A 20,037-nucleotide genomic window follows, 5' to 3' on the forward strand; every position below is an offset into this window, starting at 1 on the left:
CCTTCCTTCAGCGTCACATGGCCAAAATCATGGAGCTCCCTCCATAATGAAAAATAATATGTCTACCCACTTCATGTCGACTGCAGCAATTCAAGAAATCAGCTCACCTTCAACTTCTCTCGGGACACTAGGGATGGGTAATAAATGCTGGCCCAGCCAGCAACACCCAAATAAAAATAATGGTGCTATAAATATATGACATTACAATGGCTGTGATGGGAAGTTATTAATGAACACCTTTTCTGTCATTTACTATATTAGTCACATGCTACTTAAACACCCAATCAATGCTAATTCCATGTTACTAAAGTACAGCTAGTCACTGTGAAATGTTCTCTTTTTATTGGTTTCTATGGGGCTTGTAACAGTGATGAACAGTTTGTTAAGGATTATATTGAAAAATAGAAAAAGAAGTACTGTTTGTCTAAGATAACACAGTATGGAGCTGGAAGAACACAGCAGGCCAGGCAGCATCAGAGGAACAGGAAAGTTGACGTTTCAAAACGTCAACTTTCCTGCTCCTCTGGTGCTGCCTGGTCTGCTGTGTTCCTCCAGCTCCATACTGTGTTGTCTCTGACTCCAGCATCGGCAGTTCTTGCTATCTCTACTGTTTGTCTAATTCAGGTTATACCTGACCTGCAATTGCTACTAACTATCCATTTTCCACTGTTATGCCTAAACTTCAAGCATACAAATTCAGAGAAAACAGCAATTAGGGAGTCAATTAACATTCAACGTTTACAATTGTGAAGTCATCTAAACTCTATCAATGGCACCTACCTTTTTCCCCTGAACTCGTACCTTGTTTGTTTTGCAATGTTTTCAAAGCCACAGAGAACAACATAGTTTGTGAATGCTGTAAAGTACCTGAAAAGAGAAACAATTACTCAAGGGAGAGAAAACATACCGTGGATCCTGGAAACTCAGGAAGTAGCTGAGAGGAGACTAGAGTGGCAGAGTGTGAGAGTTCAAAGAGAAGTGGCCAGTGCTGAATGGGGAAGAGGACCTATACTGGGCCAGTTGCAAGCATACCAAAATGTCCAAGAACTGAGTTTGAATCTGTTTTTCACGTAGATAACCCTTCCACAGTTTGTAATATCTCCAACTATACCCATCAAGCAAATATCTTCAATTGCACAGAGATCCAGCTGAGAGACTCATTCACACATGCCCGTATGCATTCCAATAATCAGTGACTGCCTGAAATTAGCACTGACTGATTTGCACAATAAGAGCCCATGGTTTTCGGCCTGATTGCCAACTCTGTTAATAATGCGGTCTATTTTTTGTTAGGGGTAGTTAAGTGCCATTAACCATATACTGTGTTTGGGGCTACATAATGATTAATGACAGAGCATAGACCACTGGTGAGTCTAAACATAAGACTCACTGTTCTTAGTGCTATCATGCACGGTGGCACAGCAGTTGGCACTGCTGCCTCACAGTACCAGGGACCTGGGTTCAATTCCACCCTCGGGTGACTGTCTGTGTGGAGTTTGCACATTCTCCCTGTGTCTGTGTGGGTTTCCTCTGGGTGCTCTGGTTTCCTCCCACAGTCCAAAGATGTGCCGGCTAGGTGGATTGGCCATACTAAATTGCCCATAGTGTTCAAGGATGTGTAGATTAGGTGGGTTATAGAGGGATGGGTCTGGGTGGGATGCTCTGAGGTGCGGTGTGGACTTGTTGGGCCGAAGGGCCTGTTTCTACGCTGTAGGGATTCTATGATTCTATGAAATGATCTTGTTAAGTAAGTGCAACTAAATTACTAGTCAAGTATGAGTACTAAAAGCTATTGAGAGATGCATGGACTATATCAGCTCATTTGAAAGGTAGTGTAGATCTCACTGTCTCTACCCAAAGACTGTAAGAGGTATCAGATTGGGTGGAGCCAACGCAACATTGTTGATTCTTTCAGAACCATTATCTGATACTACAGGGTCTAAAATCTGTTGATGAACCGATTAGAAAACTGGTTCCTGGTGAGCAGAGGAAATACTGGACCTGGGGATTCTACAGTGACTGCCAGAGGAAGCAAAGTCTTTTACCTGTTGTAAATTTAAAAACCTTACCGTGGAGCCAAAAGTAGGAGGCCCTCCAGCTTAGGAGGCAAGAAGGAAAGAGGGTACTTCAGAACGGCAGCCTACAAATGACATCAACTTTTAATTTAAAAAAGTTGAGAATCTGGCTACAATTGGAGCAGGATCCTTTCCAAAGGGCACATTGTGCCTTGCAGCTGGAGTCTGGAAGGGCCTTCATGGCTGCCTGAATCACTGCTGTGTGGCTAAACTTCAGGAACCTGGAGGCAAACTTAAAAATTCCAGTTGGCCCTCTACAATTGACCTAGGGCTGAAATGCAGCCACAAAACTGTCTCTCTGGCCCATGATGAAAATTTACATATTACATTCCCCTCTTCACTCCTCCTCCATACCTACTTCCATCTGCGACGAAAAATTAAGCCCTTAATAGTGAGCCATGCAGATTAAACATGGTACATTCCCGTCTCTAAAGGCAATGTTTCTGCTGTTAACCTGCCAAATACCAGACGTATTGGAAGCAATGTTACCATGTCAGGAGTTGATATTTCAATCTCCACGTTGATTGTCCAGTATCATTATAGTCAGGGTAGCCAACTGGTTAAGTCCAGTTTTGATCATTTCAAATATTGGCTCTAAACCTTTAATGATTTCCATCTGCAGGTCACTTGTAACCATCAGCTGACTTGCTTACCGAATGTAAACTTCCTTGAGCCGTTGTGCATTTACAAGTAGATAGAGCTCCTTTCGGGTCAATGTGTCCAAAGTATCAGCGAGATGCAAACAGTGTTCTTCTGATTCATTGTAGAGAGCCTCCAGACTCTCCTCCAAGACAAGGAGAGCCTCTTTCAACTGTGGCCGGCTCTTTTGATCAGAAGTTTCTGTAAAGAAGAAACGCTGTTCTTACTTATGTCCATGTAAATGAAGGAGAGAGTTAGGCTGGTAGATGTTGTACCAGCCAGCCAACCATTCTAATTGACAATCATGGTACTGAACACCATGAAGAGCATATATCAGGGTAGACAATTCAACACCTCCTGTTTTACTCTTATACCCCAAGACAAATTTCTAGCTGAGCCAGTTCCAGTTAAGAACTAAAGAACAAAAATAAGAGAAGACCATTTGTTCTTACAGCCTGGATCAGTCAACAAAATGATGACTGATCTAATTGTGGTCTAAACATCACTTTCCTATCTGCTGCCTATGACCCTTGAGTTCATTATCGATCAAAAATTTGTCTAACTAAAACTTGAATATTTTCAATGATTTAGCATCCACTGCCAGCCGCAGAAACAAATTCCAAACAAACCTCTAAGAGAGTGCTCATCACCTTCTTAAATGGGAGACCCATTATTTTAAAACTGTGCTCCTTAAATAAACATACAACTGGTTCAAACCCCAGTGAATTTAGTAGCAGTGTGTAAAATTCCAACAGTCCACTCGCTATTAATTTCTCTTGTATAGCATCTAGAGTTACCTCTCCACTGCCTTGATTTGATCATTAAATTCAGCAGAGATCTGTTCCATTTATGGTTATTATTTGAAAACTTAAATGGAACAGATCTGTGCTGATTTTTCTGATAGACAATCAAGACAGTGGAAAGGTACCTCTAGATTCTACAGGCAGTTTTGCCTGACAATCACTCACTGTGAACATTGCTCAATCCCAGAAGTGCCAAATTGATGAAACATCTCACTGAAAAAGTAAAATAACTAGGTAAGATGATGGAGAACAAGCAGAGATGGAATATTTGGATTTCCAGAAAGCTTTTCATAAAGTGCCACATAAGAATTAGTGTGCAAAAGTATATGGAAGTGAAGGTAATAATCAGCATAGACTGAGGATCGGTTAGCACTCAGGTAATAAATTTTAAGAAGAAACGGACTATTTTGGGAGTGAAAGACAAGTGGGATCAACCCCCAGTTATTCACAATATTTATCAATGTTATGGATCAGGGAATCAAATTTCATTTTTCCAAGTTTATTGATTACAAAAACTAATTGGGATTGAGAGTGGTGAGCAGGAGATAAAGAGGTTTCAAGGTGATTTGAACAAGTTGAGTGACTGGGCAAATGCATGATAGATGCAGTCAAATATAGATAAGGGTATTAAGTTGTCCATATCAGTAGGAGAAAAAGAATGGCTGAGTATTATTTAAATAGTGATCAATTAGGAAAGGTTAATGCAGAAAGGGTCCTTCTGCACCAGTCACTGAGAGCAAGCATGCAGCTGCAGCAAACAATTAGAAAGCCAAATGGTATTTTGGCCTTCATTGCAAAAGGGTTTGAACAGAAGAACAAGGAAATTTTACTGATGTTGTAAATCTTGAGATCATCCTGGAGTGCTGTGTGCAACTGTGGTCACTTGACCTAAGAAAAGATGAAATTAGCATAGAAGGAGTGCAATGAAGGTTTATCAGACTGATTCCTGGGATGACAGGTTTGTCATATGAGGAGAAGTCTGGTCAACTGAGCCTTTGTCACAGGAGTCTGGAAGAATGAAGGGGGATCTCTTTGTAACAATATCGGGCTGGAGGGCATGTCGTTTCTTTACACTTTCACTCAATGCAAACAAGTTTTGGCTCTCATTGACACTGTTTATTATGTTGGTATCATCAGAAGCTTGGATATATAGCCCTCTATCCCTCAATGAACTTCAAAAAGGCCATTGCTAAATGTAGTGAAGAGCTTAAGGCCCCAAAACATTTCCGTCGGACACAGTATGAATCAGATCCTGCCTGATACATGACATCACCAAAAAAAAACATTTTGTTATCTTTCTAAACGTGTATGGGTACTTTCAGTTCATATCAATTTTCCAAATACTTACTTCCTGTCCTAACCCAAAATAACATCCTAGTAACGTACGTAGCTCAGCCAGAAATAAAAAGATATCTCATAGAAATAAAAACAGTGATTCAGATGCTACATCACAAATCTGCTAACTTTACGTTCAAATGGGAGGGATTTGGTGACATTGCAATGGTCATATAAGGGATCATCTCAGTTTAAACGTAGGAATGTAACTCTGCAAAAATGCCCAGACCAGTTCCTTCATTTGCCCTTATTTTGAACAAGTGTCAATTTTGGGGAATTTTGTGGAGGATTTTTCTTACAGCCCAGGCAATGTTTCGAATGCAATTTTCTGCTGCTGACTTCATGGATTATATATTATCCTCCACAATGCCAGTCCTTGTGAAAGCTTGCATTCCACAGAGGTAGGAATGCAGACCAGTGCCAGGAATTTACAGCCCTCATGCTGCAGGGGCCATTTTAAAGCCCAACTGCACATCATTTCAATCACTAAATCAGAAAAAGCCTTTTGGTGAGTTGGTTTGTAATTTCAAACAATATGGCTGAGATGGGCAAATTGACATTCCTCTTCACCAACAGTGACCTAGTGAATGGGGTGGAGGAGGGGCAGGCTGTCCTTTTTTTTACCCAGGACCACCAGAGGAGACCACGGCAACTGATGCTGCCAGACTATCTGCAGCAGCTAGCCTAATCAATGCAGTATCCATGTCTCAAAGAAACGCGCAGCAACACCACAGGATCGTTAATGACCTTTTTCACTTTATGAGTGTAAATGCTGCCATCTTCTCTCTGCACCTCTCACTCACTAACTCCACAACTGCACCCATCTCCCACCAAGCCTCAAGGACCACCACCCTATCAATGCAAGCAGCATCTTTTCTGAATGATTCGCATCCATCCCAAACTCCTAACCCTTTCCACTCTCCGCCCTTCCTACTCACTCAATTGGGACAGTTCACCGTTGCTCCTGACTGAGGACAGACCAGACCCTTGGCTGATTTCTACATGGTTCCCTGGTCTAGTTAAGAATTAAAAATTCCCAAGGCTGGTTTCTATTTTATCTCTGTTAATTGACAAATTTTTTAGAATAAACCTTACCAATTTATTTTCTTCCCCCCATTTGCAATACTGTATTACTTCAGCTTTATCTATCAGCCCCTCTAAACTGTCTCATTAACTGAAGGCTCAAGTTAATATTCCTATTCTGCTGTAGATTTAAAAATTATAGATTACTAATAGGTTTGAGAGAATGAAGTCTATGAGGCATCAGGATTCCCTTTGGCTCAATCTTAAGTTATTTTAAGATGAATCAGCATTTGACAATTACTTACCAGCCTTGACAAGAGGCTTTAGAATGTGAGTTTTCAGGTCAGTCAGTGAATTCTTGAAGGCCTGCTCCAGCTTGAACAGATAGGCAGCTTCTCTTTGGCATTTCTCCTTCAAGGAATTGGAAAAAAAAAAATTTTGATTTTGATGAAGAAGCCCAGATCAATAATGCTGAACACTGCACTTCATCTGAAGAGACCAAAACAATGATTTAGGTAATGCCCAGCTTGATGTTATATAGTAGATGATGGTGCACTGTTCCACTGTTCTGAGCGTCTAGGAGAGAATGCGAATATTTTAAGAAGGTTTAGAAGAAACACTGGAAAAATCAGAGGCATAGTGACCACAATAGCATTCAAACAGTAGTTCTGAGTATTGTTGAAGAAAGTCACATTTTCTCCAATGTTTTGTCTTTCAGACATGTACATGAAATATAAACAAAAGGCACGGCACAGAAGGAAAAGGAAATTGGTTTGAAATGGACACAACACCTGTAACCACAAATGGTTAGCTTGCAACTCTAGCAACTTAAACCAAATGTAAAAGGAAGTCGGTTTATTATCAAATTGATTTTAACCAGTTCAGTCATTTCCCTTTCTTCTGGTCTGCAAGTTATTTCACTCTCACCTTACAAAGTAAAGCTGCTGGAAGCGTCAGATCAAACAGATGGCCATCACCAAATAAAAGTAGGGTTGATATTTTGATGGAAAGATGGAACAAGGGGTCTTCTCAAATTGAAAGACTTTGTGGCATAAAAAAATTCCACAAACCAATTTTGAGAAACTAGATGAAACAAAGGAATAGGCCTATGCTGAAAAGGTCACTAAAAGTTAGTGGACAGATTCATACTATATGTAATAAAAGGGTGAATGAAAAATTGACCATTATCATTCAAGATGAATACAAAAGGTGAGGAAGTTATTTTCATTTATACAAATGAATGCTAAGAATCATCTAGAGTATTGAAGTATTAAGCATCTAAGCATCTATATTCAAAAAGGGCAAATTAATTGCAGGTTCACAAGAATATAGCAAGGCTTCAAGAGTTAAATTAAGGACAAGTTGCATAAATTTTGAATGCTTTTCCTGAAGATTAGAGAGAACAAAATTTGGACACATCAATCAGAAAAAGGACAGTTCAGGCTCAAAGGGCTACATAGCTTATTCTCATTCTCACCCCAATAAAAACATCTTCAGATGTGTCTTGTCAAGTCCTTTACCTTAATTTCTGGCCCCAAGTTAAGGATTGTTCTGGAGCTTGATGCTGACTTTGAAAAAGGTGTATTCCAATTTCTAGGAAGTTTGGCTCTCTGTAGCAGTGCATCTGGATCAGCCTGCTGGACTGGACGATTTGGCTCCATTCTGTGCCTCAACTAAATATTAGAACGTCCATCTTCCTCAGCAGATTTTTTCAGAAGTGCTTACTAGTTAATTAAAAAGAGAAACATAAGTATTTAAAATTATCCAGGATTTTCCAGCTAGCATCTAAAGGAATGACATTCATCATGTAAGTTTACTTGAGAAACTTTCACACACTTATAAAGTTTCCCTAAACAGAGGAGTGTATCAGCAAGAGCATGCTGGGGCATGTGTTGACAACCTCAAGGATTTAATTAGCTAACAGCACACACCTTATTTCACATTCCACTCCCTGTCCATCTGGGAATATTTAGATTCCATAGCAGGTATCTGACAGCAAGTCAAAAAGTGACAATTACATGCAAAAATGATAAAATGATTAAAATTGAAACATTAGTTTCAGGTTTCAGTTCCTTGAAGATCTGACCTTTTATTTTAAAGATCAGAAAGTCATTTTGAATATTGCATCCAAATAGTACTTTGGAGAATTTGTTATTCAGCTAAATGACCAATATGCCACCTGGGGAGATAAATGCTAAAGTGTTTGCTGACTACAATTTTGCAACCACCAGAGAGAAAGAGAGGAGTCAGAAGCAGTTTCTTGCAGAATAAAGAGGTACATAACAGCAGAGGTGCTCTCCTGTGAGTCAAATCCAGGGAGAAGTCCTGAGGTACTTAGAAGTCAGTGAGAAGAAAGTTCCAGAGGTGGAAGGCTGTGAGAGTACCAAAGAGTAAGGATCCAGTTTTGGTTGGTTGGCTCGCTGAGCTGGTTCGTTGTTCCTCATGTGATTCATTACCCTGCTGGGTAACATCATCAGCGCAGCCTCCAATGAAACATCTGCGGAACAACGAACCAGCTTGGCGAGCCAACCAACCACAACACCCAAAACCTGAGCTACAAATCTACTCTAAAAACCTTAGTAAGGATCCACAGGCTAATGAAGGCATGAGTATAGAAAATGCACATTAAGTAGGAGTGAGTAGAGTCTGCAGGTTATTTTAAGTGTTTCTGAAGAAAATGGCATCCAAGGAGTACCAAAAGGAGACAGATTATAGCAGTGCCAACTGATCAAGAAACTTTAACATTAGGGCAGAGGTGAATCTATTAAAGGTTTTAATATCTTTAAGGACATTGCTGGGATAAAAAGGATGAATCTTTCTTTCTCGTGGTCATCATGGGATTGTTCCAATTGTTCTTGTCCAGTAAAATATACTTTATGATTTTCATCTGTGTAATAAACTTTTCTCTTACTTTGTTAAAAATGCATTGGCAGCCTGTTGTGAAAATGTTCAGCAACTGATCCCCACAGTAAGCAAAAAGAAAAATAAAACTTGTGTTCTATCAAGCCAGGTTCCACTCTGGGATCTGACTTATCCAGTATTACCTTCAATTAGGATCATAACACTGTTGTCAATAAGAGCAAGGCAGAGTGAGGAGGGACTGCGTAGATCAATATCGAAAGGGCAGAGTGTGTGATCAGATGCTGGGCGAGAGATAGGAGGTTGGATGGAGAAAGATCATAGAAGGCACTGGAGCTGAGATAGCTATGTATCAATTGCAGCATATTTCCTTACCTGTGAATCAAAAGCATCTTTCCCTCGAAATTTCATGTTACACCTCAAATGCATCCACACAACAGGTATCAAAGCAAGAAATGTTAACAAACATCTAGTCTTGGTCCATATTTAGAATTCCCAGTGCAATAAAAGATAACCTGAGGGGGGAAAAAGAAGCACTAAAATATAAAATCTTAATAATTCTGGCATAGGAACTATTCAGCTGATCCAGCAACAAGTGCTGGATTTTCATGAAGGAAATGGAAAACATCCCAATTCTGCCCCCTCTTGTATTCACATTCCTCTTATAATGTGGTGACCAGAATTGCATGCAGTACTCCAGTTGTGCCCTAACCAGCATTTAATACATATTGCTCTTATATTCTATGCCTTAACTAATAAAGGCAAGTATCCCATATGCCTCTCCACCTTATCAACATTCTCTGCTTTGAAGAAGCATCTTACCAGACTTGAAATGTTAGTTTTGTTTCTCCCTCCACAGACAGGAAGAGTAGGCCACGGCCTGGTAGTATTCACTAGATCTTTAATCCAGAGACCTAGTTAGTTTTCTAGGGACCTGGGTTTGAATTCTGTCATGGAATTTTAATTCAATAAATTACAAATCTAATGCCGACCATGAAAAGGTTGTTAATTGTCGGAAAAACCCATCTGGTTCACTAATATACTTTAGACAAGGAAACTGTCATCATTGCCTGTGGTCTGGCCTACATGTGACTCCAAACACATAGCAAAGTGGTAACTCTAAAATGCCCTCTGGGCAGTTACAGATGAGCAATAAATGCTGGCCTAGACAGAGATGCCCACATTTTATAAATAAAAGTAATTGCTACTAGGACTGCCAAGTTCTCCATTATTCAGTATCCTCTACCCTCCCTACTACCTTCAGGGACCTATGAATATGCATTTCAAGATCTCTCTCATCTTCAATACTTCAGATGACAGTTTTATCTGCAAGCCACTCCCAGCCCATTTGGGCCAAATGGTATGTTCCCTTAATAAAAGTAGCCTTTCCTGAATTTAGAAATTTTATTCCCTGTCCATTCTTATCCTTTCCCATTACTGTCCTAAATCTGGCCAAGTTATGGTCACTATCTCCAAACTGCACATAACTCTACTGATATGCCATCCACCTGCCTAGGCTACTTTCCAAATATTAGGTCCAGAACTTCCCCCTCATTTGTTAGGCTTTCTACTTACTTCCCAAAAATATTCTCCTGGATGAAATTTAAATATTTTGTTCCCTCTCACACTGCTAACATTTGACTCATTTTTTTCTTAAATTCATTCATGGGATGTGGGTATTGTTGGCTGAGCCAATTTTTTTGCCGTCCCTAGCTGCTCTTGTGAATGTGGTGGTGAGCAGCTTTCTTGAACCGCTGCAGTTCATGGGCATGTCAATCCACGGTGCCACTGGGGAGGAAATTTCAGGATTTCCACCCAGCAACAGTGAAGTTACGGTCGTGATATGTTACCAAGTTAGGATGGTGAGTGGCTTGAAGGGGAAGTTGTAGGTGGAGATGTTCCTATGTATCTGCTGCCCTTGTCCTTCTAGATGGAAGTGGTCGTGGGTTTGGAAGGTGTTGTGTAAAGAGCTTTAGTGAATCTCTACAGTGTATCTTGTAGATGATATCTGCTGCTGCAGCTGCTGCTAAGTGTCGTTAAGGGAGTGGATGTGGTGCCAATCAAGTGGGCTACTTTATCGTGCAAGGTGTTAATCTTCTTTAATGTTGTTGGAGCTGCATTCATCCAGGAAAGAAGGTCGTATTCCATCACTTACTCCTAAAATTATTATTATATTATTATTCTTTCATTTTTTCTAAAATTTGATTGCATGTTTGATCATCTATATCCCTGACTATTTGGAGGTCTCTAATACAGTATTTTTGCTCATAATGTGTTTTTGTGTAGTTTTTTTTTGTCCGCCTACCTCACCCTATTTCCCAGAGCAGCTAGACCACACATAGTGCCATGGTGCCATAGCTCTGACTCACCTCCACACAGAAATAAACATTCATTCTTCCTCTCTTCTAAGGCCAAAAGACAGACAGTTAAAGAGATGCATGGGGAATTCCTTCATGACCTGGCTAGTTCCCCTTCTGTCTGACGTTCACCCATTCCCCCTCTCCAAGCAGTTCCTCAAAACTGCAGAGTGACCACATCCTGAAATATGCTGTCCACGAACCTCTCCACCTCCTGAATATATCATTGTGTTCTCAGCTGCCATGCAAGCTCAAAAGCTCAGAGGTCAAGCAGATCCAGTCGGAGGCACTTCCTGCACAGATGGTTATCCAGACTGCAAGATTTTCCAAGGGCAGCACAGTGGCTCAGTGGTTAGCAGTGCTGCCTCACAGTACCAGGGACCCAGGTTTGATCCCACCCTCAGGTGACTATCTCTGTATAGATTGTACAATTTTCCTGTTTCCTCCCACAGTCAAAAGATGTGCTGGTTACATAGATTGTCCATTGTAAATTACCTTCTAACGTCCATGGATGTGCAGGGTAAGTCAGTTAGCCATGGTAAATGCAGATTTACAGAGTTACGGTCGGGGTCTGGGTAGGATGCTCTTCAGAGCGTCAGTGCAGATCAAAGGTCTGAATGGCCTCTTTCCACACTGTAGCGATTCTCTGATCCGACATAGTGCAAGGTGTGCAAATCTGAGCTAAATAGATTATAGACCATTTGTTTTACCCTTCCTCCTACTCAAGTATAGACTAAAATAGTCTTATTTTTGTTCATTTCAGACAAATAACCAGAACCCCTTGACACTATTAAGAAAATTCATAATTTACAAAGCAAAAAATTATTTAAACATTTTATATTGTACTTACAGCTTTAAATCAAACTCCAGTCACAAGAAACAAGAGAGGAGAAAAATAGCCAGCAGTTACCTATTTGCTCTCCTGTGTCATTACACTCCACTTTTGTTGAAGCAGCTTTAACAGGACTTATCGGCTTCTGGGACCACACTGCTCTGAGTGCAGTTAAAAAAGTAGCAGCATTATTGCTGAGTCCCACACAAGTTTGCCCAAATGAGGGTGATGCGAGGCCACAATTGAACAAATGTCATATCAAGGCCTCCTAGCAAAGCTGGGCTAAATGGGAATCTGGAGAGGGGTGGTGGGGCTGGGGAGACAGAGATATCTAGCACTCTGGCAAATGATTGTGATTATTGGAGGTCAGTAATCTCAGCTCCTGGGCATCTCTGCACTTGCTCTTCAGGTTAAACATTTTCAAATCAACCTATTCAGGGGTGTCATTCCACACTTCTGGAGCAGGTGCAACTTAAGCCTGGGTTTTCTGGCTTAGTCCTTCGCCCAACCATCTTTAGCTGCTTCGTCAATTAACTTCCCTCTGTCATTAGGGCTGAAGTGGGGATGATTGCGGATGATTGAAGCAAGAGATCTGCTAGATCTCAGCTGATCATCTACCTCAACACCATATTCCAGCACTATTCCCATATAAGAATATAACAACCAGGACAGTTCAGCCCCAGCCTCAACTCCTGCCCACTCTCCATAACTTTTCAACTGATTAGTAACTAAAAATCTATCTATCACCTACTTAAACTTACTGGATGTCCCAGCATCCCAGAAGGAATTTCTCATCTCAGTGTTAGGATAAGGAGTAGCAGATTGAAAACAATGGCTTCTCGTTTTCTATTGTTTCACAAGAAGAAGCATCCTTTATCTACTTTGTCAATCCCCTTGAGCATCTTATATACCTCAATTAGAGATACAGGTAGAAAATTACACATGTTCACTACCCTATGGGTGAATAAATATTTCCTCATTTCAGTCTTAAATCGTCCAGACAGACAGCGACCTTTGATTCTAGACTCCCCATTGAAGGAAAAATGTTCTCCCTGTATCTAGTCTGTCTAGCCCTATTGTATATATTTGTATAAATTTCAAAAAGATTCCTCACATCCTTCTAAACTAGAGTGAATACAATCAAAACAATCTATCTTTGTCATACAAATTAGTGAGAATCTTGCTGGTGGGAGGAGACTGACTGGACCATCAATGGCAGAATGGCTTAATTCCATGCTGTACATTCTATGTAATTCTATGTTTGCATAGTTAATGCAGCCCAACCCATATTTGACCCATACTCAGCCTGTCCATTTTGGGCACCAGGCCTCATTATCTTACTGCCTGTGAGCTGATATCAGCATTAAGACTTAACGTTTTCAACATGATTCTTCTTCAAAGAAGAGAACATCTTCCAGTTCTGAAGAAAAGTCAAACCAGACACTAAATATTAACTCTCCACAGATGCTGCCAGACTTGCTCAGTTTCTCCAACATTTTCCATTTTATTTCAGATTTCCAGCATCCGCAGTAATTTGCTTTTAATCTAGTGTTGTTCCTCCTGACCTACAAAGATAATTTTAAACTTTGCTTTAAACTTTCTCTTTTGATACCTTAATTAGGCCAAAAGATCAATCTTTTTAAAAGGAAACCCAAAAATGACGAAAGGAGAGAAAAACAATAATGGGAAATATTTAGTGACTGAATATTTTTAATCACATATTGATACCAACAAGGATCAGGGATTTGTACAAATAATACTTTAAAATGTGAAAACACAGCAGGAGCTACGCTAGTGTAGCTCAAATTGTCCAAATGGGGGATGGGGAAGTCAAGTCTTTAACTGACTGCAGGACTGTCAGAGCAATAAAACTGACGGACCTCTGAATACACACAGCTGTACCTGAGCCTCAAAATGACTATTACATTTCCTTAAACATTGACAGTATTTTCATTAAGTAATCACATCTGGTCAATTGGCCGTGTCAACCAAAACTCAGCGGTAGCAATTCTACCCGAGTCTGTGACTCATGGATTCATATGCCACTCAAGTACTTCATCCAGGCCAACACATCATTGCAGTACTAAGTGAGTGCTGCGCTATCGGAAGTGTTGTCTTTGAGATGAAATGTTAAATCAAGACCCCTGCCTTACATCTCAGCTGTCTGATAAACCTCCCATTCTTTTCATCAAAGAACTACAGGAGAGTTCATCGAATTGACATTCATTCCATAAGAAGCACCTAAAATTGATTCCATAGTCATTACTATATCACTGCCTGTGCGATCTACAGTGACTGCATTTCTAAAGAATCTTTTGGTGTAAACTCAAATGTCCTGGAATTGTGCAAAGTACATTTTAAATTTTAAATACAAGTCTACTTCTATTTCAGAATGTAAGTACCGCCTCCAGTCAGTGTGAAACTTAATTTTCTGATTTAAATCATGATGCTACGAAGGTAGACAGAGGCAGAAGCAGAACCTTATTACTCAAGAAATCCTTTATTAGTTATCCTGGGGTAATTTATCATCACTAAAGTGAAAGTTACCAGAACTGCTGTGCCAGTGATCACCCAAACTGGAGTCTCTGTTTTGTGGCCCTGTACGTTACCAATATCTTTGAACAAGATTCTTCCACCTTGCTTTACTTCATATCCTACTTCCTCAATACAGCACAAGACACAATAGCTGCAACAATCAACCAACTTCCCTTTCCACTCAGCCCCCACAGAAGGCACATTAACCCCTTTGAGGACATTAATGTAAATCATGTCTCATCAGAAATTAAACATTGATTGTATTGGAGTGGCACAGCAAGTGCAAGAATCAAGTTAGCACATCACATTCCAAATCATGTTATAAACTGTCTTTGTGATGTGTTTAATGCTTACATTTGCTGCCAAGTAAGAATGTCTTTCCCAATAGAGGCATGTGTCAACTTGATGAACACAGGAAAAGAAGGAAGTAAACAAATTTAACCCAAAAACTAACTAATAGGCCAACAGCAAAACACGGAAAATCTTTCGCATAGTACATGAAGCAAGCCAAAGTTTAGACTTTACTCTACATACATGAGTTGGCACTAGCATTATGGCAAATAAGTTTGTGGCTTGAGTTTGCAAACTTATGCAAACTTATTTGCAAACACCCTCACCCCATCACTGTGATAATACCGATGTGGAAACTCAGTTATTTCAGTTAACACTAGGAGCAGAAGCAAGTTTCTCAAGACACATCTGAGGCTACACCAGATTTGTCTATTGTTAATTGACCTTAAAGTGGTAATGGTGAGCCGCCTTCTTGAACCTCTGCAGAGGTTATAGTGTAGATGCACAGTACTGTTAAGAATAGAGCTTCAAGACTTTGACTCACTGAAAGTGTGGGAACGGCAATATATTTCCAAGTCAAGATGACGAGAGGCCTGGATGGGAATTTGTAGGTGTTCCCATGTATCTACTACCTTCTCCTTCTGAGTTGTAAAGGTCTCATATTTGGAAGCTGTGCCAAAGAAACCTGGCTCTAAAAAGACTTAAGGTCCAAATTCCCATTTCACTTTTCATTGCTGTAGTTCACGTGTTCAACTGACTTATGTCTTTGTCCTAAATTAAATGAGAAGAGGTATTCACTGAGTTCAAACTCCTTCATTATCAACATCTAATCTCAAACCAGTGTCCGACAGAAATGTTAAAGCCCTGAAAGCAGAACCTAACAAATCTGACAATGCATATTGCTAATGACTTGCCAGATTTTCAGATGTATAGTGAATAGCTGGGAGTGTTGTATAATCTCCTTGCAAATCCTGACATTCAAATAGATAGTCTGGAGAGACTGGAGTAGTCATATGCCACTGATGTGACTACAATATTAAAATGCACACTGCGCTCAATGATGGTTCAAGTTTATATCTGTAGCATTTGCCATTCCATATGACCGCACAACCACATTCAACAGCTAGTTGCAGAGACACTTGATGGACTTGTGTGAGGGTGGTAAACTGCTTGATATGATATATGATAGGATTTGTCTTCATTACTCTGAGTCCATGCATGTCCACCCAATATACACAAAGCAAATGATCCTTCATGCTCTACTTATCTATGATTGGTTCTGCACAACATAATTTCAACAAATGGCTGCGTTGACTGGTCAAACAGTTCAAAATGAGTCTTCTACATAGGCTGGAATCCTTTGTAGTGTGTCATGTTCTCTACAGATTAAAAGTTCTTCCCCTGTATGTCAAAAAATGTAAAGAGACAATGTATTACATCTTCACAATTAGATCCTAATGCACATCATGGATATGTGGCCATTTAAGGTTAACAGGATGACGATGGATGACAACAAAATTCCGAAAGAGAAACAACACCATCAGGACAGAAAACGGACAGAGCTGCAAATGAAGACTGTTATGTATGTGTTCTGCCATGAAGAATTTTTAATATATCATTCCTTCATATTTTCAGGGCATTGCAAAACCCTTAAACTAATCAGTTGACTTAGAAGTAGAGTCTCCAGTCATTTCTCACTTTGTAGATTCTGCTGTTCTTTTTGCCTGCATAGCAATCTACTTTTGTTGTTGGTTGAGGGAGAAAGGGAATTTTGTGATGTGGAGTGTCAAATAGATGCAAGGGTGGTGATTTGGCAGGTTCATGTTGGAATGGGAAATAGAAACATGCCCAGAATTCAGAATCCACTAAGGAGCATCCTCTCCAGTTACAGGGCCCAGTGTATCTCCTTCATTCCTCATAGCTTAGCCTTACTGCCTTCTCCATATCTTTCTTGGTGCCACTGAAGAACAGCAGGCAATAAAGAACTACCCACATACCTGAGAGAGGTAGTTATCTGTCAAACATGGCAGCTGTCATAAAGTGGCACAAAAGACCTCCAGGAATCCAAAACAGAGCAAGCAGCAATCCAGAATAAGGCCAAGTCGCCGAAAAACAGGTACCTTGCAATTTTAGCATGGTCTTTCAATGTTCTTAGCTTAGGTCTCATCTTGCAGTTGCACACCTGATTTTTGATGAGTCATATACGAATATGTTGGGCTTGACATCCATGAACAAAATTTCCAATCCTGATATTTCACTTGCCAGTTTGGCTCCAACTGTTGGAGCTTTTCTGGTATATGCAGGTATGCAACTATGCGTGCAATTCTTCTCTTCTCAAGAAAATGTTGGCTGTACAGAAGCAGCCAGAGACACAAGCTGTACAGGGTCAAAGGCAGAAAGTTCTCTAGACTTTCAGTTCTGAAGTGTCATACCAGACTCAATGTTAACTCTGTTTCTTTTTCCACCTGCTGAGTTTCTCCAGAATTCTGTGGTTGATTTAAGAATTAATGAGGTATTAATACATGCAAATAAGCTTCTTGCTGTTCAATAGTGAGATTCTTATCTCATTGTTTAAATCTGAAGGTCCTGGTGGATGAGGTGTAGGAGAGAGTGACTGTCCTCTTCCCCCAGGACCACCAGAAGACAACACAGCACCAGACAATGCTAGCCTGGTCTGAAGTAGCCATCTGGGTCACTGTAGTATCCACAGTCCAGAGGAACACACAGCAATGCCTCAAGAAGGTTAATGACCTTCTACATTCTGCAAAGGTATGTGCTAACATCTTCTCTGCTATCTCATACTCACTAATTGTGTTGCTGTACTCATCTTCTATAAAAGGTCTACCACTCTCACTATGGTATCCAGCATCTTTTTTGAATGGCTCTCACCCATACCAAACCCCAAACTTTCCTGGTCTCTGTGCTTCATATTCAGTCACTCAGGACATCTCAGCTCTGTTCCCGACTAAGACCAGCCTGAATGGATTTCTGTGCCATTCCCCAACTGATTTATGGATAATCCACAGAGTAGTGTAATGGACCAGACCAGACCCCCTGAAAATATTTTATAATTGTAGCCTAGACCCTAACCTTTCCTTATTTTAAAGGTAGATATGAAGTGCTGAGTTCCAGATGCAATGCGACTGGTTAAACTACACAATGTTAAGCAAATCACAATTTATTTGAACACAGTTGTTAAAATGCAAACAAAACAAAGAGGAATTTAAATATCTTAACTATTGGAAAACTTAACCAAACAATAGAGACAGTGCCAAGCACAAAGTAACTGTTCCAATATAGTAATATCCCTTAAACACACCCCTTGGCAAAAAGGCAAATTCAGACACAGATTCTCACATGCAGTTCTCCAATCCAGGAAGAAGAAAACATCACGAGAAAATTCAGAGAAAGTAGCAGCAAGGAGACATTCACTGAAGCTTCCAACTCTTTTGAGATCCCAAAGGCTTCTGCTTAAAACTAAACCTAAAAAAAACTAGAAAGCCTGGTCAGTGACAGCTGGCCACACCCAGGCTACTTCTTTTGTTCTAACTTAAAAAAATCCTAGGCCACACAAATTGTTTTCTTTCTTAGAGACAGCTCAGATCCTCTGCCTCACAACCTCACTTCAAAAAAACCAAGACAAAATTACCTCTTAAAGTGACAGCATCGTCACACTAATTATATTTGATTTGCAGAACTGATAATGGCCAATTCCCTGGACTGACTGTGACAGCACCTCTGAGTGATCATAGTCCTTTGTCCAGGCAAGTTGACTACCTCCCTCAGACTTGCAGTCTGACCATTTGATTGTGTCCTATGGAGTATATGTGCCACACCAGATACTGGCATATGCTGTAGGTGTGACACTGACATAGCAGTGCTATACACCAACATGTCAACCCCCTTGAGTGATAAGTGATGGCAAATATAATAAGCTGCCTGTCCTTCTGTCCATGCAAAAAGGCAGAGATGCTGTCAGTATTCAAGTAAAGCACAAAATAAGTGAGTGCTAAGAAAGAGAATGAAGCCCAAATCTCATTCTCTTATGATGCATGAGATAGGTGCCTATCCCTGCACGCAAAGCAGCCTGCCAACGGCATTGCAATATGATTTGTTACCGTCTCATAGTGTGCTGTACTGAAAATGCTGAACTGTATTCTGAGTGCCATGAGGATGTAGTCAGGCTAGTGCTTTGCCATTGCTGGTGTACATGGATGGAGGGTGTCCTGAGGTGTTGGGAAATACTGGCTAGAACGAAGGCCCAGAGAAGTCACAGCAAGCTGCAGCTGCCAGTCAGCACAGTTGCTTTCAGGTCAGGAATTTCAACATCTAGTTTCTCACCAGAACATTGGAGAAGAGTAACCTGTATATAAATGAAGCCAGATTAGGTAATAATAGGGCCCTTATTGCTTATAAGGAAGATTCACCTTTGAAATTTTAAGGGGAAAATGAAACTTATTTTCCTCGACATCGAGAATGCTACTTTTTCATTCTTATCGTACATTCTCAATTTTCTCACCATTGCCCATGTTACACAAATGCTAAGAAAATGGCACCATCATCCTAATTGTGAACTGCAGTAAAGCTTGGCAGAGGCTGAGGTGAATAGAAAATTGTTCAGATTGTACAGACCGAGGTGTAGGAGGTTTAAATTCCTTGGGCCTGTAAGTTTTCAACCTCACTCCAGTGGGGACAAGTATTGGGTATTTGGAGTTTGCCAATATTTTCAGCGGCGATGCGTACAGGTGCTGTCAGGAACATGGACAACATGAGTAAAGTGGGGTAGAATAGCTGGACACTTAACATATTCATTATAATACAGTTGTTCTACTTAATTTACAGCTGAAAGAACAGAACATCATGTAGTCCCCTTAAATGGAATATAATAAGGAATGGACTGGTGACAGAATAAGGAAAGTTAAGTGCATTTTAATTGGGGTGAGGCATAACTGTGTGCTCAATAGATAAATAAATCATTGCTGTAACCAACAGAAGAGACTGTAAAGAGAACAGGAGCCAATTAACCCCTCCTCTCCTGGATGTGACAGGTTGTACATTGTGTACCTATGGGATTGAGCAAGACAATGTTGATTGGAAGCACCATGCGAAAGGGTTGTTTCAAGATTACATCTCTGCCATGGATGTCCACGTGTTGATACCTCAGAGGAGCCTCAGCATGGCCTGCTGCTCCTCTTCATTCTCCTTGAACACACCCAAAGATAACCAGTATCATAGGAGCAGAAAGGCTGACGTCTCGGGCCCAGACCCTTCATCAGAAAAGGGCTGGG

General features: G+C 40.4%; 1 protein-coding gene across 1 annotated transcript in view; it reads right to left on the reverse strand.

Annotated features, from left to right (window-relative positions):
- LOC109916337 (ALS2 C-terminal-like protein) overlaps window positions 1-20,037 on the reverse strand; it is a 70,744-nt gene that overhangs the window by 43,696 nt on the left and 7,011 nt on the right. The window contains exons 2-6 of the mRNA XM_048596166.1: window positions 9,110-9,249; window positions 7,396-7,599; window positions 6,181-6,286; window positions 2,729-2,915; window positions 781-867 (exon numbers count right to left, since the gene is read on the reverse strand). Of these exons, the coding sequence (XP_048452123.1) occupies window positions 781-867; window positions 2,729-2,915; window positions 6,181-6,286; window positions 7,396-7,536 (521 nt within the window). The 5' untranslated portion in view covers window positions 7,537-7,599; window positions 9,110-9,249. The remainder of the gene's footprint in view (window positions 1-780; window positions 868-2,728; window positions 2,916-6,180; window positions 6,287-7,395; window positions 7,600-9,109; window positions 9,250-20,037) is intronic.

The sequence above is a fragment of the Rhincodon typus genome, chromosome 4 (assembly GCF_021869965.1).
Source record: "Rhincodon typus isolate 14 chromosome 4, sRhiTyp1.1, whole genome shotgun sequence".
NCBI classification, from domain to species: Eukaryota; Metazoa; Chordata; class Chondrichthyes; order Orectolobiformes; family Rhincodontidae; genus Rhincodon; species Rhincodon typus.